General features: G+C 37.0%; 1 protein-coding gene across 3 annotated transcripts in view; it reads left to right on the forward strand.

Moving 5' to 3' along the window:
• The window catches only part of EXOC3 (exocyst complex component 3), a 27,181-nt gene extending 4,715 nt beyond the window's left edge, over nucleotides 1-22,466 (forward strand). For all 3 annotated transcript variants that reach the window (XM_026841587.1, XM_026841589.1, XM_026841588.1), the window contains exons 3-13: nucleotides 1,451-1,670; nucleotides 3,652-4,333; nucleotides 9,603-9,720; nucleotides 12,178-12,303; nucleotides 13,822-13,922; nucleotides 14,408-14,518; nucleotides 15,266-15,416; nucleotides 16,767-16,889; nucleotides 19,405-19,566; nucleotides 20,918-21,045; nucleotides 21,485-22,466. In XM_026841587.1, coding sequence (XP_026697388.1) covers nucleotides 1,451-1,670; nucleotides 3,652-4,333; nucleotides 9,603-9,720; nucleotides 12,178-12,303; nucleotides 13,822-13,922; nucleotides 14,408-14,518; nucleotides 15,266-15,416; nucleotides 16,767-16,889; nucleotides 19,405-19,566; nucleotides 20,918-21,045; nucleotides 21,485-21,656 — 2,094 coding nt within the window. In that variant the 3' untranslated portion in view covers nucleotides 21,657-22,466. The remainder of the gene's footprint in view (nucleotides 1-1,450; nucleotides 1,671-3,651; nucleotides 4,334-9,602; nucleotides 9,721-12,177; nucleotides 12,304-13,821; nucleotides 13,923-14,407; nucleotides 14,519-15,265; nucleotides 15,417-16,766; nucleotides 16,890-19,404; nucleotides 19,567-20,917; nucleotides 21,046-21,484) is intronic.
• The last annotated feature ends 1,390 nt before the right edge of the window (nucleotides 22,467-23,856 follow it).

Consider the following 23,856-nt stretch of genomic DNA (forward strand, 5'->3'; position numbering starts at 1 on the left):
TTTTTTTTTTTTTTTTTTTAAAAAAAAACCAGTTCATGGTCAGCTTCAGAAGACTGTGTTTGAGTAGCATAGTGAATGTTTGAGTATCCAGATTACTTCAGTTCCTGTAGGAGAAAAATCTGTTAATGCAGCAGTTCTATACATAGACACTGTATAAAAATGCCTTACCACTGCTTAATTGTACCAAGTCTGACAGGAAAATACATTTTTATCAAAAAAAATCAGCATATCATAATGTAAAAGTACATAAATAGCAGTAGCTTAAGAATCACTGCATTTTTCTGGGACTTTCCAAGTTCATTTAAAACACAATAAATGTTGTTCACAGTTACCAGGATTTCCTCTTTGGCTTCTAGTATTAGACAAAAAGTTCCATGACTGCCCAAGCTTTTTGGCCTTAAAAACATGGCAAAAAATGTGTTTTGAGCTTAGCAAAACCATTTGTGCCTCATTTCTTTACTGGTTACGTTAAGTCCTTGAGATAGGCAAATGAGTTTTTCCTGAGTTGTCTTGCCTTTGGCTTGTCTTTTGAAGTCTGTTATTTCCAGTTTCATTTTCCACTCACCTGATTTAATCTTAGTCACATCTTTTTAAAAATACATATATAAAAAACATGCTGTGTGGATGTGGTCTGATTTCTTTTGCGCAGATATGCACTATAATGCATGTTTTTGTAAGGTGTCTGCACCTTACAGACATGATATTTGGGACTCACAGCCTATTTGAAGAGTCATTGTTTCAAGTGTCACCTGTCACAAGATACATATCTGTACATATCTGTACATATCTGTACATATCTGTACATATCTGTAACCTCTCTTTATGCCAAAATAATCTAGTAGTTGGATTGTGGTCTAGTTCTTGATGTTTCATAGTGCTGAACATTTTATTCGGTTTGAATTTTTATTGTTTCTTATTTTGACTGGATTTTCTTTTTCCTTTCAGGCATGACAAACTGGAGGGTTTTGGGGGTTTTTTTAGAACATTTCAGAATATTAATTATTTTTTACAATATATTCAGTTGCCAGTCAAAATTTGTAATTGCTCTAGTAAAATGCTTTGTGAATCTGTACATAGCAAGCATTCTGTTGAAACATCAAGATCAGCTTTCTTTTGATATCCCCCTTTCAAATGAATTTATTGAAGAAATGAAGAAAAATCTTATTCTGCTTTCCCATGATGCTGGTTTAATATAGATTTATAAAGATGATGATTTATCTGCCTGAGCTTCTATGCTAGCTTTGTGGGTGAACCGGTTGTATCTAAGTCCTTTAAAAATAGGTACAACTTCAGAATTTAAAAAAAAATAATGTGCATGCACTTTTTCAATTTTAGGGTTTTTTTCCTCTGTAAATGTGAGACAATTAAATGAAAATGCTTGAGAAATGTTGAAAATGTGGGACTTAAAATGATTAATACAATTTTTTTTCTTTGTTTCTTTGTATTTAAGGCAGCAATCCAGTCACAGTTAGACGGAGTACGAACAGGTTTAAGTCAACTGCACAATGCACTGAATGATGTTAAGGACATTCAGCAGTCTTTGATAGATGTCAATAAGGACTGGAGACAGAGCATCAACACCATTGAAAACCTCAAGGATGTTAAGGATGCTGTAGTGCAACATAGCCAACTGGCAGCTGCTGTAGAAAATCTCAAGAACATCTTTTCAGGTAATCTAATGTTATTTATATAATCCACCACAGACTGAAAGCACACTAAAATGGTACTAACAGCTGTAAGGTTGTCAAGTAATGTTGAGAGCTTTTAACATCACTGGAAGTGAAGAATGAAGGAAGAATAACCTACATGTCACATTCAGGGAAGTAGCTGGTAACTGTTTAATATATTGAGTCTAAATTGTGCTGCAAGTACTTCCAGTCTGGCTATCTCGTCAAACACAAATCACAAAGAAGCTTCTTGCTTGTAATCAGTAGCAGGGATAACATGCTTAGTATAAAAGACTGAAATGTGCAAGTGACATTTATGGAAAGAAAATTGGAAAAGATGTGGAATCTTACTGGTGATTTGGGCACCTATATCAAGCCAGTTGGGTAAGAGTAGTCCCAAATGATTTTAGGAAGCAAAAAATTTTTGAAAAGGCAAAAATATGAAACAGCAAGATCTCCAGTCAGACTGCCTGGCAGTCTTTCTCACACAACAGTTAGGAGCCTCAAGGATTTCCATTAATGTTAGAAGCTGAGTATAAACTACCTGAAGTTCAGTTTTGACTGTGCACAGTCCTTGCTTCAGAATCAGGCAGCACAATCATAGAAACCAACATGTGCATAAAGAAATTACATATGGGAGACACTTCTTCTTTGCACAACTGTGAAGGTTTGCAAAATTACGTAGGAGTAATGGGATATAGTGGATACTGTAAAGATAAAATGGGATTACTTCTGTCCTTTAAAATGCAGCCTTCTTGGTGCACATATCATTTCATCTTGAATCAGGGTGAATTCCTTGCCAGGACTTTTCTGCTTATAGGTAATTTTAAGAATTTTACCCTTATAATGGGGGGTAAACCTACCATACACCTTTGATTTTTATCTCCTCTCCTGATAGTAATTCACAAAAAGTACCTATAAAGAAAAATTACTTCCTGGTCATACCAGCTTGATTTGTTTAATCTCTGGGAGGGTGTGTCTAACTGCTAGAGTACCAAACTGAGATATGGTGTGCAATTTAAAGAAAAAAACCTCATATTTACATGCAGTGTCTAGCAATAAAAAACAAACAACAACTAAGATTCTGTATGTTCTAATGCCAGGTTATTTCGGGGATGTTTTCTTTTACGCTGCTGAATGTGATTGGGACAATAAGCCTGTTCTGACATTCTGAGAGGTTTTTAATGTGAAGCATCTTTCCCCAGGATTGTTAAACAGAATAGCTGATGATAACTTCACTCTGAGCAAAACAAATGTTCTATAAACCAAGTGGTTTTCATCATGATTAATGATTGTGTATAACTGTCTTTTCAAACCTTTTTTGGGGGTGCCAGTTTTGTCCCTAGCTGCTTTTTCTTTTAGTGACAATTTTGCTGCTGAGATTTTCAGTTCTTTCCCCTAGAATCTTTTATAAGATTCTAATTCTTTTCTATAGTATTCCTCAAATACTGAAAAATAGTAAAGAAAAAAAAATAGGTATTTAGCATAAATAATTATCCGTGTTCTTCGCTGTGCCTTAGTCAGGCAAAAACTATTTCTTCAAGAAGGAGATAAAATTCAGTATTTGTTGTGTGTATGCAACCTCAGGTTCAGCAGGCTAAGTGGCTTCTGGTCAGGCGAGTTACTAGCTTTCTTATACAAAAGGCTTTTACTAAAATTTGTTTCATGGTAGATTTTTATGGAGGTTTGGTTTTTTTTTTTAAAAAAAAGAGGAAATTAAAGGAAATTATGTTCTGTTGGCACTAGGATCTCTGTTTAGCCACTGATAAAAATGAAGCAGTATAGTTAATAAAGTGTAAAGATACATAGCATTTACTAACAATTTTTTAATACTTCAAAATAATTTCCATTAAATTATTTCAAAAGTAGTAATACAGCTGTTATCTAGTTTGTTTCCTAATACTTTCATTGCATTGTATTTATTTTTTCTCTTTTGATTGTGTTGTTTTAATATTTTTTTTCTTCTTTTTTGCTCTTGTTTCAGTCCCAGAGATAGTCAGGGAGACCCAAGATCTGATTGAGCGAGGGGAACTTCTGCAAGCTCATCGAAAACTGATGGATTTAGAGTGTTCTCGTGATAACCTGATGTATGAACAGTATCGCATGGACAGCAAAAACACACATGACATGAACCTCATCCATACTTACTTTGGGGATATGCAGAAACTTTCTGAGGAGCTGGCAAAGCAACTTTGGATGGTGGTTCAAAGATCTCTCGTTACAGTCCGTCGAGATCCAACCTTGCTTGTTTCTGTTGTTAGGATAATTGAGAGGGAGGAGAAAATTGACAGGCGCATGTTAGACCGGAAAAAACAAACTGGGTTCATACCTCCTGGCAGACCAAAGAAGTGGAAAGAAAAAATGTTCGACATTTTGGAAAGAACTGTGAGCACACGAATTGAAGGCACTCAAGCAGATACTAGAGAATCTGACAAAATGTGGCTTGTTCGCCATCTAGAAATCATACGTAAATATGTCCTTGATGACCTCCTCGTTGCTAAAACCCTGCTGGATCAGTGTTTTCCTCCACAGTATGACATTTTCAACAAATTGTTAAACATGTACCATCAGGCTTTGTCCACCCGCATGCAAGAGCTTGCTGCAGAGGATCTGGAAGCAAATGAGATTGTTAGCCTTCTCACTTGGGTTTTGAATACATACAAAAGGTAAGATCCCCTTGTCGTTTCTCTTAGCAGTAGTTAAGAGTAAGTATACAAAACACAGTTTATGTGCTAATATTTCCATGTCTATTAACATATAAGAACTAAATCCAAAAGAGGAATAATTGTGAAGACCTTGCTGGGTTGATATTTGTTATGCCTTTTACTTTTTAGGAAAGGCTATTTCAAATTTGCTTGAGTTTTTTTAATTTTTTTTTTTTAGTAGCTTTGTAAGCTTAAAGTTTTAATGCAGTTAAAGACCTGCTTGAAGCTACAGTCACCATGTATTTGCATGCCAGTTTGGTGAAGTGTTGGGAAAAGCAAAGGAGACTAAGAGCTCGTGTGTGAAACAAAATGTTTGTTGTTGGCCACAGCCCTAGAAGATTTGTATGGTTATAAACTTTCTGTTGTTCTTTTTCACAGGGGTTGAGACTGTTTCAGTGTTGTTTCACTACAGTTAAAAGAATGTAGTAACTTCCTTGAGGTTTTCTCTCAGAACTGTGTGGTGATTTATTTATTTAGAAGAATTCCTGCTTACAGGTTGCCTCCTGTGATGATGTTAAACTTTTTCTTTTGAGTGGATAACTTAAGCATTATGTCTTTTCTTCTTTTTCATCCTCCAGATAGAAACAGCTCAAGTGGCAACTGTTTAGTTTCTGCTGGCATGTAGTTACTAGGGCAACTGATTTGTTTGGGAAGAAGTAATGCTAGCCTTTCTGTGGCTTGTGACAGTGATCCTGTTCTCAATAGCTGGCATTGGCCCAGAGTGTGCACTGTGTACACTTCTACTGTCTTCAATTGTTTGATCTCACTAGTTCAATAGATTGGATGCTTCATAGATTTAGAGTATACCATAAAGCAAATAGGTGGGAGATAATACTGTTCTGCAGAATTTTTATAACCAGCTTTAAGACTCATTTTCTGTTTAGAACTCTGTGCTTTGCTCTACGCTGTTTCTTGCAAGCAAGAAGAACAGAACTTCACGATCGGGAGTACCCAATAATGCATACTTAAATATCTGTGCAGGGTATACAAGAGCTGCAGTTGCTCATAAGGGTACAGCTACTGATGAGTTACAGGATCTGAGTTCATTGGCCTTTTCTTCTTTGTTAATAGAAGGCCAGAGGAGTAACTCCACAATGAATGATAATCAGAAATATGTCAATCCCTCTACCTACAGGGGCATGGCCTAGGTGCCCAGGTTCTTCATTTATGTCCTGGGGCTGATACTCCAGAGAGACAATTCTTGGTCTTAAAATTGCCCTCCCCTCAGGAAGTAGAGCAGATTGCTATTCAGTTAGACAATTCAAAGCTAAAATATCTCAATCAATGTATTATGTCGTAGGAAAGGCAAAGGGAGGGAGCAAAGCTAGCACTGCATTTATTTACAAAGCAAACAAATCAAAAAGGGATCATACCTGCTAAAGCAGATTATGTGGCCTTTAGCACCTGGTGGCAAGATCTTGGAAAGGAAGTGAAACAGTGAGAGGGGTAGATAGGAATATTAGAGGAAATACCTCGGGAAGAAATTAAGGCTTTGAGTTTCTATTCTAAAAAGAAATCTGAGAGGGCAGTACAGTAAGCATACTCTTGTAGATTATCATCCTCTTTACGAGATTTTATTGTAATTAGCTGTTCTTTATGTTTGTAGTGAACAGTGGAAGGAGTAGTCAGCTCAGGCTTGTGAGTGAGAAAAGTGCTCAGGAAGGATACTTGGAGAGCTTACCAAATCTCAGTCACTGAACATCTCTTAACAATACAATAAACAGTTCTCTATAGGGATATATGTATTATAAGCTGTGAAGGAGGACGGCCTACATGACATCATGAGACGTGTTTCTGTGATATTTCATCATCTGTTCGATGCTTGAAAAATAGGTTCTAAATTGTTTTTCCATTCCTTATTCATTTCTGTGGGACACTGTATGGTGGAAAACAGTTTTGTCCTTTCCAACTTTTCTCTACTTTATTAAATGTAATTGAGCATGAGAGGGAACATATAAGTTTGTATTTGTATTTTTGTATTACGTCTGCACATTAAAACCAGCGGAGAAAATACTGACCATTTAAGAGATGCGTTGAGGGGGTTTTCTGTGTAATGAATTGATAAGAAATCTATACATAGCTTCTGTTTATAGTATTTGAAAGATAGGAATTTTAAAATAATCTACTTTACTAGAGCATGTCTCGAAAGCTGGTTTTAGAACTGTATTCAGCTCATAGCTGAGAAATAACATGATGCTCCATGTGCAATAATAATCTTTAATACCTGAGTGAGATGCTGATGCGGATTTACTGTGCTAGATGTATTTCTGGTTCATATTTAAGTCAGTGAGAGCTTTGAGAAGATACTGCTATTACTAAACTTGTACTGGGTTAGGACCAGGACTCTAATCTGAGTTTTAGGAAGAATTTAAGTTAGGCAAGATTCTGATGCCCATATTCATAACATCATTTTATCAGATAGTGATCAAGTGTTGACAAAACTGATAGGAGAGTTCATTAACATTTGTTATAGATCTCAACAGTCTTCGCTCAAAAGAATGTTGCTATGTATCTAGCTGGATGTTGTCTCTAGATCAAATACCCTTTTTTTATAAGACAGAGAAGGATTGGTGGCTGTTACGGATGAAAATATTAACATAGCAATGATTTGGCAGCAAATCAAGATTTATTAATGAGTAGCAGCACTTAATCATTAACCAACTCAAGGATTTACAAAATAATGTAGGAAAATGTTATGACTAAAATAGCAACTTAACTACAGATTCAAAAATGGCAAGATTCACACTAACTTATTATAAAGTATCCTACGTTTATATATATGTACATTCATAAACACAAGATGTGCAAACACAGACAGACAGAAGTATTTGGATCCAGGGAAATATGTATGTACCCACACTCATGAAAATAACTGTATGTACCCAAACACATTGGTAGGTAGAGAGGTGGGTGAAAGAGAAGTTAGGCAACAGTTAAAATTTCTCTCTTCTTGCATTGTGAGTGTTTACTCTAAACTCATCAGCGTTCCTCGACAGACAATAATTGAGACTTGAGGGGGCTGACTTCACCCTGGCCCTCCATTGGCTTTGACAGCAGGCAGTACCTTGAGGAGTTGACATCTGAGAGGTGTCCCAGCTCAAGGGAAATGCTGGTCACAGGCTTGCTGCAGTCCAGGAGAGCTCACAGGGTCTCACTCAGGATCACTGTTTATAGTGTCCAAGATAATTGACTTTCGTTGGGTACTTTTCCACTCCGGCCCAGCTCAAGTGATGAAATATGCTGGTGTTTCTCACCAGCTGCACAGGCTAAGAACATGATGGAAGTACAGTTCTGTTATTGTCATCCCTTGGCCATGTCCCAGGTGCAGGTATACCAGGTACAGGTGTACCAGGCTGTCAGGAGGTGATGGACTGTTACAGCCATTCCCAAGCCACAAGAAGAGCAGGAGCCAGGCTCGTCAAAGGGGCATCTTAATGTGCTGATTCACTGCCATTTGTAGTCTGTACGTTGATGGGTTGGTGCGTGGCCCAGGAGGGGGTAGAAATCGCAATGAGTGGCCCAACAAGGAGGTGAGGGAGGAATTGCACACCACAGTGGCAAGACTGGCACAGGAGATAAAATAGAAGTCTTCTAAAGTGTTTTTTTCCAGATAATACAGTTCTGGTTGAAATTCCAACTTATAAACTTCCTGTTGAAGGGAAGTAACTCTCCCCTATGGTTAGAAGTCTCCTGATGCTTCTAAGAGTGTTGTCTTACAATTCCTTTCCTCCAGACACTTGAGTTGTGACAATCCGGAAAGAGAACTTGAGTATAGGAAGAATTTTTGTCTTTGGGGGTTAGAGGGAGGAGCCTGTGATTTTTGTTTTGGGGTTTCAGTTGATAAGCTTTGAGAAAGGTATAATGTCTCTGTGGCCTTGTGAAGTAGAAATAGTGATGATATAATGAGGCTATACTTTCTAATATGGCATAGTGCCATAAACAGCTTCTCATATTCCCCCTGAATAAGTCCAGAGCAGGTCCTGCTATGGTGTGTATTCTTTATCTCAACACCAAGAGAATGGAATTCATTTTTCTGAATAGGTTGAGCCCCTTAGAATGACTCTAATATCTTTTCTTACAGGCTCCGGAAGATGCTACAAATGTAAAGTGTTTCGTTACAGTAGCTTTTATGGTTTAATGACACACTGCATGTACCCAGACAACTTTAACTTGCAGAAATATACAAACCAAACACTTGTTTAAGATTTTTTTTTTTGTTTGCTATTTGTTTTTAATAGATACCACTGCAAATATAGAATCTGTGGCTTCTTTCTGAACTAGAAATGGAATGTGAAACCATGATTTAATATACTTACATCAACTGTTAATAAAACACTCTCTGAAGAGTGTGGTTTTGAGTTATTGATTTCTTTGAGCATGAAATATTGAGTTCTTCCTATGTTGTGCTTTGGCATAGCTTTGGTTTCTTGTTTTAGTTACAGAAGCAACTCATTATATAATCTTTATAAATTATAGATGCAAAATATCACTGTAATTATATAATTCTTTTCCAGATATTTTTGAGGGTTGATCTAGTTTCTTTCTAATCCTATAAAATTAGAATTTTCCTTTGCAAGCAAGTATAGCTAATGGTGCTGTTATAATACAGTGCCCATGAAGTGCATTTTTTGATTTGGCATGCAGGATGCCCCCTCTCTTACATTAGGTGTATTCTCTGCCAATATAGGAAGTATTGGTAAATTTTCTTTTAGTATATTTTAGCTTTGATGTGGGTATGATACAAGTGGCACACCAGAAACTCTTTTGAGAAACGCTGAGCAGATTATTTTGTGCTTTTCACTGATTTTTACCATTCTGAAATTCAGAATGTGTAAGTCTGTCTGTTATCACCTCTCAAATTTAAGAGACAGATAAAAATGTCTATTAAGAGGCCACAGGTTGAACCAGTTGGCTTTTATTCAGTCTTAAGCAATTGTGAATTCTCATACGTAAAAGTTAGAAACACATGAAAGAGTTGAATATTTAAAATGTCTCTAATGTTTTTTTAATATATGCTGGACTATAGCTTTTACATCCTGTTCTTTGTTTTATATAATTTTATTTAGATTCCTTGTAAATGCATGTTGCAGTTATTAAGAACTTTTTGAAACTTACAGATACTGGAAAATTGCCACTTAGAGTGGTCATACAAAAAACGCTGCATAGTTTTAAACTTTTTTCTTTTTTTCTTTTTTTTACTAATCTGCAATGTCTTTTTTTTTTGTCTTAGTACAGAGATGATGGGAAATTCAGAACTGTCTCCTGAAGTGGATGTAAATTCTCTGAATCCTCTGATTTCACAAAATGTGGTAGACCAGCTTCTCAGCAAGTATATGTCAACACTTACTGTGAGTATTAATAATGCAAAGACACCTGCAGCTGAGTTTATACCTGCAGTAGTGCCTCAGTGGTGTTCCTCCATCAGAGGAAATGTACATGACAAATGTGAACTTGATATCGTTACTTTTAGAAATTTTTCCTATACTATGTGTAGGGTTTTTTTTATAAAGCTATAATCAGATGATTTTACAGATGTAAATCATGACATTTCAAGGATGCCATTTCAAGTGCATCTTAAATATAAATACATTGCTTCTTGGTTAGTTGAAGAGTCACTGGAAATTGGTCAACTACATGGCAAAGGAATCAGTATGTGATTGTCAGGTTTTTAAATATATTTTTCTTTAAGATCCATTGTTGATTGCCTCTGAGACTGGATATTGGGGTATTTGGAAGAAAAGCAAGTTCAGAGTTCCACTGTTCAATTGAATTCATATTCCTCCTAATTTTAGAAGCTCTGCCAAGCAGAGGAGGAAAATTTTTTGCTTTTTTGGATGTGTCAACTAGTAAAGTATGTCCAGCAAGAGCAACTACTTTGACTTGATACTTATCACAATAATATGAACTGAAGTTGCCAGTAGAGGCTCTGCTTCACATTAGCTTTACTAGGACTTTTATGCAAGTTTATTTTTCTGCACTTACCTTTAGGACAAAAAAAACATTGGTTTGTTTTCTCAAACTACTTTTGACTTGACTCAGGAAACGCCTTTGAATTATAATTTTTCATCTTAAAAGGGGACAAAATTATCTACATCATTTTTTTCAGAAATGTTTTTTCCTTGCTTACTGAAAAATATTATAGACCTTTATTGTGAGCAAAGCTGCTACTCTGTTAAACAGAGAGTGATTTTTTTTCTGCTGATTTTAACTTTTGGCTGGATCTTCTTTTTAAGGCAGAAAATACTGAAATTGCCTATTTGTTTCACTGGATTCAGCCTGATCTCATTTTCTGCGCATCCCCACTTATACTTCCTAGTTGTTTCTTTTGACGTTGTGTTTAAACTGTTTATAAATAAAATATAACTAATTCAGTTTGGGTAAATGAAAGTATTTCCTAATTGTGACTATTGACTTAAATATTGATGTTTAAGTATATAAAAATATCTCATTTTCATAAGAAATAAAATACTAATAGTATTTTTTCCAGGCACCTAAGCTTGAAAAAAATTTCTTGTAAATGATGATCTTAAGGTGAAAAATGTTGATGTTCCCTGGGCTGCTGGCTTAAAAGATCAATTAGTCTTTGCAAATCATATCTCATGAGAGCAATTCTATGCTTATGAAGGAAAAAAGATGCATTGTTTCATGTAATTGAAGATGGTACTTTCAATACTTAGCAGATACAGCACTTGACAGGCCACTCACAGTAGTCAAAAAGAGAAGAAAATTACGTGTCTGTGTTTAGTCAACAGCCTTTCTTGTTCAGGAAGACTGTAGAGCTTTCAGTTTCTTCCTTTATTATAGCTGCTGATAGGAGTTTTGACCAAAAGATACTGATTGAATACATCAAAAAATGTAACCATTTTTAAGAAATAAATAAATGTACCAATTTGAGATTTTTTTCTGCACGGACCTGCTGGTCATGTGTAATTTTGTGTGGTAGGGCGCTAGTACGCCTTTTACACATTGGAAAGAAGTATGAACCTTTATATTACTAGGGGTTTTAACTGTGAACAAAGTAGAAAACATGCAGAAACCTTCAAACCTTTGAAAACATAGACGGGTTTTTTTAGATAGAAATAAAAGAATTCAATTACATATTTAGCAAACACACTGGTCTTTACTACCTACTCTTGCAGATATGTCCATGGTATCTGTGTCATGCAAGTGATCAGAAAACTGGCTCAATCTAGGTCTGAAATCAGTTGTTCATAATGTGTTTGCTGTATGACGTGCTTGTTGGCTGTCTTCCCATCCAACTATTGTATTTCCATTGCTATTTTCTGCAGCATTTAAATTCCAAGACATGTAACTCATTTAATCTAATCCTGGGTTTTTGTCCTCAGTGGTAACAAGCATCAGTTTTCTAAAATGGAGGTAAAAGGAATTACAAGCAGATAAGTGGTAATTTTCCTACATTAAATATTACCGTAATTATTTCAGTTGTTGAAAAATTCAGTTTGAAACCTAAAGCCTGAGGCTCTAGTAAATGTTTCAAAAGTTAGTAAATACGTTGATTCTGACAAACTGACTTGCTCTTTGTGTTTGGAGCACTCCTCTTCCAAATTGTGCCTAAGCTTGATTCAAACTACATCACTAGTTTACCAGTACTAACCTTTGTCCTTGTCAGTGCAAATTTTAATTTGTCTGTTACCTGTATCCTTCAGGGATGACAAGAATGATCAACATTACCTATTACTGTGCTATTCTTCCTTATGGAAGTGGCTGCTCTTCCAAATATTGTAGTGGGGATGGTTCTGTTAAATTAAATCTTTTCTTTTTCTTGGTTGCTTTATTTAATGTAGTCTAACATCATTGGCTGGCTTCGAAAAGCGCTGGAGACAGATAAAAAAGACTGGATAAAAGAAACTGAACCAGAAGCAGATCAAGATGGGTACTATCAGACTACACTTCCAGCTATTGTTTTTCAGGTATAAGAGAACTTGGTTGTTCTAGAAAATCTGCAGAAGCAGTACATGTATTTAAGGGAATGGAAAGACAGGAGGTGGAAACCGAACCGTTTGGAATTCCATTGTTTCTATGTCTATTGAAGTATAGTTTGGTTGTTTGTGGTTTTTTTTTCCTGTAGAGTTGTTGGAGGAGTTGTTTCTTTTGAGGTTTTTATTTACCTTTTCATTTTAACACTTAGACTTGGTACTTTTTATGTGTAGATTAGAAACATATTTTTCCCAGCCTATTCAGTTGATATCTCTATTTGGTTAAGTGCTTTTACTTAGGTCTCTTCATGTAAATCTGTGGTATAAGCCCACTAGATGAGGTTTGTAATACAGTTATTAGAATATTGTTTATTAATATCGTGCTGAGGTAGTTAGGCATGTATTTCTTCATATAAATTATTCATTATGCAAACACCTTAATATGGGAAAGAAAAGTTCTGTTGAAGATGAAAAATGCTATGGTTTAAACACTACTTTAGTAAACATCAATGCCTGTCCAGGTTATTAAATAGTCTCAAAACAGAAATGATAAGGCTTCAAAGAAAAAAAGGCACAAAAAACCTGCACCACCCTGTTGTTGGTAGTAGAAATGGAAAGTTTTTTAAGTGATCTTTATCAGCCAGAAAAAATGTCAGCTTATTATGCTCATTTTCTAATTTTTCTTCACAAATACTGTGTTAGGTACCTTCATTGAAAGCTTATCTTAGTCTCTTCTTCCTGTGTTTGTTTCCCACTTTATTTTTTCCCCTGACATACAGCAGGATTTTTGCTACATTCTTTCACATTTTATTAGCGCCAAGGTTGACTTCATCAAATCCTTTTCAGAAGGTGTGTGATGTCAAAGAAACTGGTGACTCATTGGCTCTAGAGTTGTGCTGTTGAAGGCTGCAGTGTTTAGATCCATGTAACAGTGAAACTTTCAAAATAATCTCAGCATAAAAGCAGCTCACCTGGCTTTGTACCCTTTCTTTCCAGTCCCCCTTTCCTCAAACACAGTTCCCTATAGGTCACCTAGATCTTGTGCCTAGTTGTGTTTCTACAGTTTAGGGGTCCCTTCTACTTCACTACTGTGAATTTATTACTTTCATATATGTGGAAAGCAAAGGAATTCAAGTTGTAAGGTTTATCATTACTAGCTGTAGAAGCTGACCCAAGAACTTTGATCCACTGTAAAACTGAATTTCTACAGAATTAGAAAATGAAGTACTCTTGCTGAAGAAAGAACGCAGATAAGTTTTTCAATATCAGGAGAAAACTGCAGCATATATTAATTCTTGTCAGTAATTTCTTAATTACACTTACGGTTTAGACAGCAGTAGCAGTTGTGTGGGCTTGTTTAAAAAAGAAAAACCAACAAAACAAAAAACAACAAACCGAGACAAAAAGCATATGTAGAGGTGGTGCTAGTGAGTCTCCAGCAAGGTAGGAGTTTTGTCTTTGGTTTAGCACTGATAGAGGCCTCCCTTTATAACTAAACTATTTTTAACTTAGATGTTTGAGCAAAATCTTCAAGTGGCTGCTCAGATAAATGAAGATTTGAAAACAAAGGTACTTCTTCTATGTCTTCAACAAATGAATTCATTTCTAACCAGGTAACATACTTTCTAAATTAGAAATGTTTTATTCTGCCTCAGCCTTTCTTTGTTCCTACAATTCCAATACTTGTTTTTCCTGTCGATGTTTCTTTATTTCTTTGTTTTTCTCTTATTACATCCATGCCAAGCAAGCTTTTCTTCCCTTTTCTGTTCTTGCTTTTTTCCTCCCTTCCCCAGTTTCACCACAGTTCTTCTGTGCTGCTGAGTGGCACTTTCAGTTCCTCTCTGCAAATGGATCTAATTTTTTGGATTCAGTTCCACTTCCTTTATATCTCAAATTTATATCTTTCTCATAAGGAAGACAGAGAACACCTCCTTGGCTGGATTTTGCCCAGAACAGAGAGACTAAACATCACCTGAACAACAAGCCCTTTATAAAATACTTCTAAGTACCTGACAGGCCCTTATGGAGCATTTGGTCCTACAGGTTTACTTACGTTATTACAGATTTCTTTCTGTTTAATGCCATTCCTTATTCGCAGGTACAAAGATGAAGCACAGTTGTATAAAGAAGAGCATCTTAAAAATCGTCAGTATCCTCAGTGCTATGTTCAGTACATGATTGCAGTCATCAACAACTGTCAAACCTTTAAGTAAGTCTTCATGTTCTTGCAGCATTGTGAGAAAAAATAAGTATTGATATTTCATTTGTAATAATACGTGTTCTCAGGACCTTCTCAGAACCTCTCTACAAAGAGGGTTTCAGTTAAGATAGCTGACTAAACAAAGCCAACAAGTTTAAATATATTACTGGTTTAAGAAGCAGATATTGTGATTGCTCTTGCATTTGGCAAGCCAAGCCATTGCCCCTCACCGGTGAAAATCGACTTCTTACTGCAAGAATTTCATTGCCAAAGAAAAACTTATTTTCAACTTTCAGAATTTGAAAAAGTCATTTCAGTTAGTTTGTCTGGGACCTGCCATCTTCTCTTACATTTGATCTCCCACAGTTCACCTTCAGGCAGTGTGGTCAAGGTGAATTTAACTGGAGAAAAGTAAAGATAGAGCTTGCTCTATTAAGAAAATCAAAATAAGAGAAAGAAATCCTTGTTATTCATGTTTCAGTATTCAGCAATCCAACCCCAAGTTCATCTGTATCTGCTGCAATTCAAGTCTACAGATCAGCAGTAGTTTGTTTCAGCATACAAGTAGTCTAGGTTGAGCACTCTAAAATCATGCTTGAGAGTAAATGAAGGTTTCCAAAGCAAGCAGCAGGCATTTTTTTCCCTTGCAAAAATAAAACTGTCTAGTATGTCTGTTCTTGTGTATGCACTCCGAAAATTTACTAGCAATGCAATTGTGCATCAGTGGATGATGAAAAGCATTGTTATTTGTCACAGAGAATCTATAATCAGTCTGAAAAGAAAATACTTGAAAATTGAAATGGAAGACACGTTGTCAAGCAGTCATACAAGCATGGATGCAACTTTAGACGTCATTGCCAAAGAAGGATGCTCTAGCCTGCTAGATGAAGTCTTCATGGATTTAGAGGTTAGAACTGGTTTTCCTCAAAAGAACAGACATATTATTTTATAAGGCAAAATAATTCAGGAATTAAGTAGTTGTTTAGCAATCAAAAGGCTTCATATGTTGTATGTATGGTGTACTAGCAAAATGCCAGTAAACATCAGCATTATTCTTCACTGGTATAGTTTTCATGTAGGAAACTGAAAAGTAGCTTAATACATTTCACAGGATGACTTCAGGCAGGTGCTTTGTATATAGTAAATATTTTCAAGCAGATTGTACTTAGTCTTAAGTAGTTGAGTTTCAAGAATTACTTGGAAAAACTGCTGATATTAAGTTATCGTTGTACAGGTGCAGTACACCTATAATTAAAATATTTAATTGACTCTAAAGGTGGGCCCTTTCTGACTGATAAATTGCCGTGTTTAAGAATTCTAGCTTCTTGTATAGAATCAGGGAAAAAGTAATTCTTTTTATTACTAAAAAGAAATTGGAAGTATGGAAAGGGAGGCAGGGAAGTAAGAGAAATAGCAGAGGTGAAGAAAGGTGCTCTGGGGCTTTAGATTTGTAATAATATTTTGAACTAATGTAAACACCTTGAATGACTCACATTAGGAATGATGTGGGAGCAGCATTTATTTTAAACTTGGAGCTCTTAAGCAAAACCTTTATTTCTTATTAACTATGCTTACTGATTAAGAGAAGAGACTCCATTTACTATAATGACCATTCTCTGAAATTCATTAACCTCAAGCTTCATGTCACTATTATTTTTATAAAATACTGTGCTCTAATATGTAAAAAAATTTTTCCTCTGTGGAGAATAAAGCAAGATGTGTATGTAGATGTAGAGAATACTGGAATTATATATTATGGGGTTCTGGGAAAGGAGTAAAGTGTATATGCACAGGAAGTTCGTGGGGCCGTCAAAGAGCAACAGCTGAGTAGCCAGTAGCAGTTCAAGAAATCAAGCATGAAGTTACATTTTCAAAACAGTTTAAAGGTGCCTCATATTTAAAATCAGAATCATCAGCTCTTACACCAATTTTGTCCTTGGACCTTAATTTTTTATTTAGCTTAAAAATTTAAATAGAGAATGTAATCAAGGATTTTAGAGAACTCCTTTGAAACAAGTGCTAAGGTTAGTGCAGTTGGTTTACATATCATACCCAGTGTGTACGTCAGGGTAGCACTCTGGTAACTCATTCTGACAACTGATCACATCATTATCCTACACTAACTGGTTATTCCTTTTGAAGGAGTGTAGTTTAGAAATGTATGGCACTTAAAATTGCCTCCTGTATTTTTGTAACTGCACTGATATGGTGAAAGTGTCAAAATACTGTTCTGTTCAATTGTTTGTTGCCTTCTCAGCCACATCTCAATGAGCTGATGACAAAGAAGTGGTTGATGGGTTCTAATGCAGTGGGGACTATCTGTGTCACTGTAGAGGATTATTTCAATGACTTTGCAAGAATAAAAAAACCTTATAAAAAGGTAGGTGGAAAATGTTCTGTAGCGGTTGCTAATGTACTGTATATCATGTTGGTTTGGAGCTTCTGAACACTGAATGGAATTCAAAATTGGAATACAGAAATTGCAACGGATTTATCACTGGAAATGAAAAAATGTTCATAATCACATTCCATAAGTCTGAATCTAATATTTCCCTCTTACCTTTTTAGTTCACAGCCATACAGTATTGTCAAATACAGATCAGAGTCGCAGGATTTAGTCCAGAACATGTACTGGCATGTTACTAGATTGTTTTCTTGCCAGCTTGTACTTTTCTACCTCTCAGAAGTTTGTAGTCCTATAAAATTAGCTTTTCTGAAACTAGTTTTGATGGCCTGTAATAACTTCTTTTTATAAATGCACATTCTGTAATTCCTAGTTTTAATATGTACAATGAGGCATATTTAAATTGATGCCATTAGGTTTAACAAATGCATAACTCATGTTTAAAGTCCTGTTATAGTAGCATAACGTACTAGGTTAGGTAGTCTTTTGGGATTTTTTGTCGTCTGTCAAAGAATATCTGCTTTTTTCTATTATCCTTTAATCTTTATTATTGTACTTGGTTTTATCCTTTGAAGTCAATTTTGTGCAGTTAAGATAGCGTGTCTTAAATGATTCCCTAAGATTTAGGAAATATTTGAAGCTAGCAAGATCAGGATTTAGGTGAGGTCTTTGAACAAATGCTTACTGAGTAGAAAGTGCTTAAAAGTCTCAAAATCATACACTTAAGTCTCTCTTTATCTCTTTAAGAGTTAAGGTTGAGGGGACATCAAAGTACATTCAGTATTTGTAGGCCCTGGTGGCCTTACTGCGTAAGTGAATAACCAGAAAAAGTACACAAAAGAAGTTAGTTTAGACCCAGAATTAGTCTGTATCCATGGAACAGCTTTCTCTCCCAGATTTGGTTTGTTACTGTGAGGTACTAGCACTTGGCATGAGTTTCTTTAAATGTTAATACCAGTCCCTGCAATCACATGTGTTTCATCATGTAGCACTTATTGCCAGCTTATGGGAAAGATGATGACAAACATATTTTTTGGCATTCATCCTACCTGCTATTCCACTGTCTCCCAACACAAAAAAAATCTCCCACACAAGACTCCGTATGTTCTAGCACTGGATGCAATGTGCTCTTGTTTCCCTGGTTTGGGATGGGCTTTATAATCTGGTTTTAAAATATTCTTAATTAACCCTGTTTTGAAAATCCAGTTTTTAAAAGCCCAATGAACAGAGCACCTGCAAAAAGGCTGTAGCCTAATGGGAAGGACACTGTTCTGGAACAGGGGGGATCTGGATCTTACAGTCATTCTGCTTTGCTGTTTCCCTCCTGTATAAAGCGAATGCCCATCATCGCACGGTTGGCTCTTCTTGGATGTTCTTCTCAGTTTTAGTAGAGCTGGTCTTTTCGGTGGGATGGGGCATACTTGTCAGTCTCCCAGTCTATTCTGTGACATTAATTTTCCTCTGTGTCATTGGCATCAATTGCAAGACAAGCCATCCCTGAACAACTGATAAACTCTGGTATTTCTGCAGAGTCTTAAGAGGAGGACTTGAAATCATATTTTCTGTGTCCTGGATGAGGACTGTGGCTTCCAATACTTTGCAATCTGTTGTCTTATCTCTTCTTTTTTTTTTTTTCTTTCTTTTTTTCTTTAATTCCTGAAACATTTCTCTAAAATTTTGACTGAAGAACATATTGATTGAAATGAAAGCTTGATATTTACTGATAAAATATGATATAAAGTTTGTGACTACCTGTTATGCAGGCTTTTTCTTAAGCGTAAGTAACTTTGCCACTGTGCTTATGGGGGGAGGGCGGGAAAGCACTTGAGAACTTGTGGGGTTTAAGGATGCTGCTTATATTAGAATTGAAAAAAACATGTGAAGGTTTTGGGGGGGTTGTTTTGTTCTTTATTGCCAAATGTCAGCATTACTCTTGCACCAATACCAGATGCCTCACTTAGTCACCAGTAGCTATTTCCTATGAAAAGACAAATCAGCCAAGGAAGTTCTGAGAAGGTGGTTGCTGCTGACTCTTCAGGCTTCTTACCACACTTGACCCAGAGAACAGATAATGTAGGCAAGATTTGAAATCTATGCAGTGTACTGGAGTTCTCCAGCAGAAGCCTCTGTGATGGCTGGTAAATCCTTGACCAGGTATAAAGAGCAAGGCTGCAAAGCAAAGCACTCATATCTGTTCTAAAGATCAGCTGAATTATTTCATGTTTGTTCTGGTTTTGGTGTTCACCAAAAATAGTTCAAGCATCTCTAATGAGATATCTTGGGTTTGTTTTTTCTCGTAATTGGCATATCCTTTTCATTAGGGAAGGACAGATTTTCATTTCTGTTAACGTTGTGAAAATCTAAAGCCACTCAAAATGTATTAGCAAAAACTGTGTTCTGGTGATTAAAGGCAAATACACCTTTCGAAGCCTAATAATTTTTTGGAGATTAAAACTAATGGCTACATATCCACCTTTTTCTTTTCTTTCAGACAATGACTATTGAGGCCCATCGAAGAGTGGTTGTGGAATACATCAGAGCAATCATGTTAAAACGCATATCTTTCAAGAATGCAGAAGAGAGAAAAGAGGGTGCAGAAAGAATGATCAAAGAAGCAGAACAGTTCAGATTTCTTTTTAAGAAACTTGCAGCTGTAAGTATTTGCTTTGGGTAATACCATTAACCTGGTAATTCATAATAAACAACACACGTTTACTGCTTAGGGAAAATGGCTAGAGAGAGATCTCCCTGTCTCCAAAGTGTTGGGTCACTTTGTGAATATTAAGCATGCCAGAGCTCAGGGCGCAGAGTTTCTGTACACACACAGCCCTACTGCTGAAGTTCCTGAGCACCTAGTTTCTACTGCTTTGTGTTTATTCAGCTCTCTGCAGCTGAATATTTGAATGGTCTCATGGGTACCCTGAATTCATAGTAGTAAGTGAAAGAAAAAAAAGTGGTTGTTTGTTAAGGTAATTGCTTTACTTTAAATTTGCTTTTCCTGGCTGGAAGAAAGAGTGATACTGCATTGAGCAGATGCAGTTACCTATTACCTAAGTAACACGCAGTGTATTTCTTTAGAATCAACAAGACAAGAATGTTGACCCCATTTAAAGTGCTGTAGAAAGAGAAAAGAAAGGCCAGAAAAGGCATCTGAGAAACAATGTACAAGATAGGCCTAAAATGAATACCAAATCTTTTTTTAACTGCGTACGGAGCAGAAACCTGCTGGAAAGCTCTTAGGGTCAACAGACAACAAAATGTGAAAAGAACACAGAGGAAGATAAAGCCTGAAAAACTAGAGGGGTGGGGAAGGGGCGGTGTTCATCTCTGATCACTGTGGAAGATGTTAGGGCAACTCCTGCATCGAAGCCCTTCGTTATGTGGGATTCTGTGTAAGATCTGTTTCAGATGAAGGCATTGGTAGAAGAGGTTATGGAATAAATGAAATGAACAATACCAGATTGTCAGGGCCAGATGACCTGGAACTAAGAGCACTAAAATAGTCCAGAGATTAAATAGATATTACAGTTCAGTTGATCAGTTTTTGACAGCTGCCTTGATGGACAGATGACTAGAAGGAAGTTAATGCAGGGATGTTTTTTAAGTAATGTTTCAGAAGAGATCTGGCTTTCATATCAGTTATTCCTAATGTTTATGCTGTCAAATTAGCAAAAGTTAGACTAGAATGCATCACCATGTGGATAAATACAGCATTACTGTCTGTAAGACAGAGCTTTCTTTACTGGTATTCTGAGGGTAAGTCTCTGTGTGAAGAACAGGGAAAGAGGGAAGAGACTTATGGTGACAGTTCACAAATCTTTTGTTTTCTTAACATTTGAATATTCAACTCTGGGAAATTCAAGAGCACTGTTGGACAAAATACTAAAGGGATTGTTTAGAGATATTGGGGTGATCACTTTTGTTTTGGGGTTTGGGTTTTTTGGGGTTTGTTGGTGTGGAGGGTTGTGGTTTGTTGTTTTTTTTTTTTACTTTTCATCTTGCAGGGCTCTGGAGAGGACACTGAAGGGCTCTGTGACATCATTGAAGCCATTGCAGAGGTTATCAAGCTAACTGATCCTTCACTGCTCTATCTGGAAGTTTCAACTTTAGTCAGTAAATACCCAGATATCAGGTAATTTTCTTTGCCCTCAAAGTTAAGATACATAACGTCATAGTTTCTTTATAGTCTTGGGCAAATTTTAAAACAATGTGTAGTTCATGTTTTTCATATTTTATGGAATGTAGTACTTTCTTATGAAAAATGATGCTAATATAAAATATATGTGAGCTGGACTAGGAAGTACATGTACTTAAGTACTCGGTGGTACAGCAAATTACTTCCATTCTGTGTTTTGGGAGGATAATATATGTTTTAGAGTCCTAAGAGCAGCCACAACAACGCTTTTACATTGAGCTGGAAAAGCCAGTTCTGAGTGACTAGAGATTTGATTAAGAAATAAAGTACACGCTGTAACTGAGTGAAAGGATTGCCAATCAAATTATATTTCTGACAAACTCTTACTTGTGCAAAGTTTCCTGCTAATGCCAGTTCTACTGTTTTCTTTTGGCAGGGATGACCATATTGCAGCTTTGCTGACAGTGAGGGGCGATGCCAGCAGAGATATGAAGCAGATGATCATTGAGACATTGGATCAAGGTCCAAGCCAACCAAATCCAAACTATGTGCCAATCTTTAAAGAAATTACAGTTCCTACTCTAACTGTGCCAAAACTACTGAAGTAATTGACAGTTCTGTGTTTGTGTGTCATTACTGGTCTGGGATCAACAGGTTTGAAATACTTGAGCGCAAATTTGGCATTGCTGTTTCAAGTAAAGTTCAGGATGCACCAGTACTTGCTAGGCATGATTTTTCCTAGAGACTCAGATGTGGGAAAATGTAATCAGGTTTCTGAAAGAAGATGGATGTAAAAGTCATGTTTGAAGAATGAAGCTTCTGATGGCCAGGAGGCATTTTACTGACCCGTTTGTTACAGCTGGTTTTGCTGTCAGCAAATACATTTTTCTTGTGGAATATGTTTGCACAGTGTGCTGCAATGCCATATAAAGATACTTATACACAAAACAACAAAGCTGTATTAGTGCTGGATAAACTAACATACATTGCTTACAATACCTAAGCAGGCTCCTTCAGAACAGTCTTTATATGGTGCTGCATTGAGCGTATATTAACGTCCTTGGTCCACTTTCACATTATACTTTGTGTATGTACTTACTTTGGTGTAAAATAGTTTATTGCAGAAAACTTTAATTATGAAATCATCATCAGTTTCCTGGCTAAGGAACTGAATGAAATTGCTACTGTGCAATTTGATTATAGGGTGAATAAAGACACAGAGGTACATTTTTTTTTCATTGATTTACTAAAAACAGCACATAAAGCACCACCCCTTCAATAAAATGTTAAGCCAGCCATTGTTACCTTAAGCTATGTATTCTTTTCATCCTTATAGATTTACAGTAGATTTAAATCTTTTTATTTGTTTGGTTGGTTTGAAGTGTGAATAAACTCTGGATTTAATAGTTTTCTGGAAATGGGAGATACTGTTTTTTATTTCCACACTGTCATGGCTTAAACCCAGCCAGCAGCCAAACACCATGCAGCCACTTGCTCACCCTTACCCCACCCCCAGGGAATGAGGGAGAGAGTTGGAGGGGTAAGGGCAAGGAGACTCATAGGTTGACATAAAAACAGTTTAATAAAAGTAATAATGAGAATAATAATAGAAAATACAAATGGGTAATGCACAGCGGGATTGCTCAGCACTCGCTGACCGATGCCCAGCCTGTCCCTGGCTCGTGAGCCCAGAGGAGAGAGAACCCTGAAACCACCATCCCGAGAGCCTCACTAGAGTTTCACAGTCCACCCTTTTCTATGTACTGAGCGTGATGTTGGATGATATGGAATATGTCAAGGGCCAGTTTGGGTCTGTTGTTTTGGTTCCTCCTTCCAGCTCCTTGTGTCCCTGGACCTGGGCAAGAGGATGTGAGAAGTTGAAAAGTCCTTGATTTCTTAGCAGCAACTAAAAGCATCAGTACATTATCAACATTCTTCTCGTATCAAATTCCCTACTGAATCCAAAGCACAGCACTATTCTAGCTACTGGAAGGAAGGAAGGAAAAAAAAAAATACCCAAACAATTAGCTCTATCCCAGCCAAAAGCAGTGGACACAGAATTTTCAGATTAATGCTTAAAAGCTAATTTTAGTAATATTATAAAATATTACTATAAAATTGTGAATTTAAAAGGATAGGTACAAGGAAGACACAAGCCTACTTTGTTGTAATTAACATGCTGGAGTTTGTATATGTAACTCGCTTGGCCTGTGAGCACCCAGACGTGCCATTCCACTGCTTTGACGCCTTACCTCCGAGGAGATAACGTGCAAGGTCAGCAGTACGGACAAAGGATAAAACAAAGATTGTGAGTTCTCTCACTGCTAGGGAGCGTGTCCCAAAAGCCGAGGATGGTTGAGCAGAGCGCCGAGCTGTACATGAGGAGCTGTGGTGCCGTGTGGGGGCCCTCCAGGTCCTGTGGGACCTTACGCTGTTCCTAGAAACTGCAGCTAGGGGGAGGGGAACGAGGCTGAGTTTTGGAGGCTTGTGTTCAGTTAAGAATACTGACTAATCGGGCTTGTACTTCAATTTCAATCTCTGGGCTGTACCTGAAATTCCTGTCCTGTGGGCTTTCGATCTTGTGCTTGTCCCAAGCCGTTTATCGGGCTTTGTTCCTCCCTATCCTCCCTTCTTCCTCTGCAGCAGTAACCCTCTGTCTCTTGGAGGTTAAGCTCCTGCCGCCTCCCCTGACTCTCTCCCTGCCTGCCGGGGAGCCGAAACCCTCACGGCGGCTGAGGGCTGCTGTGGGGGAGCGCCACTGAGCTGGGAGCGCCGCGCCCCGGCTCCGGCCCTGCCCCTGCCGCCCCG

Source organism: Athene cunicularia (assembly GCF_003259725.1).
Source record: "Athene cunicularia isolate RWA chromosome 2 unlocalized genomic scaffold, athCun1 chr2_part1, whole genome shotgun sequence".
NCBI classification, from domain to species: Eukaryota; Metazoa; Chordata; class Aves; order Strigiformes; family Strigidae; genus Athene; species Athene cunicularia.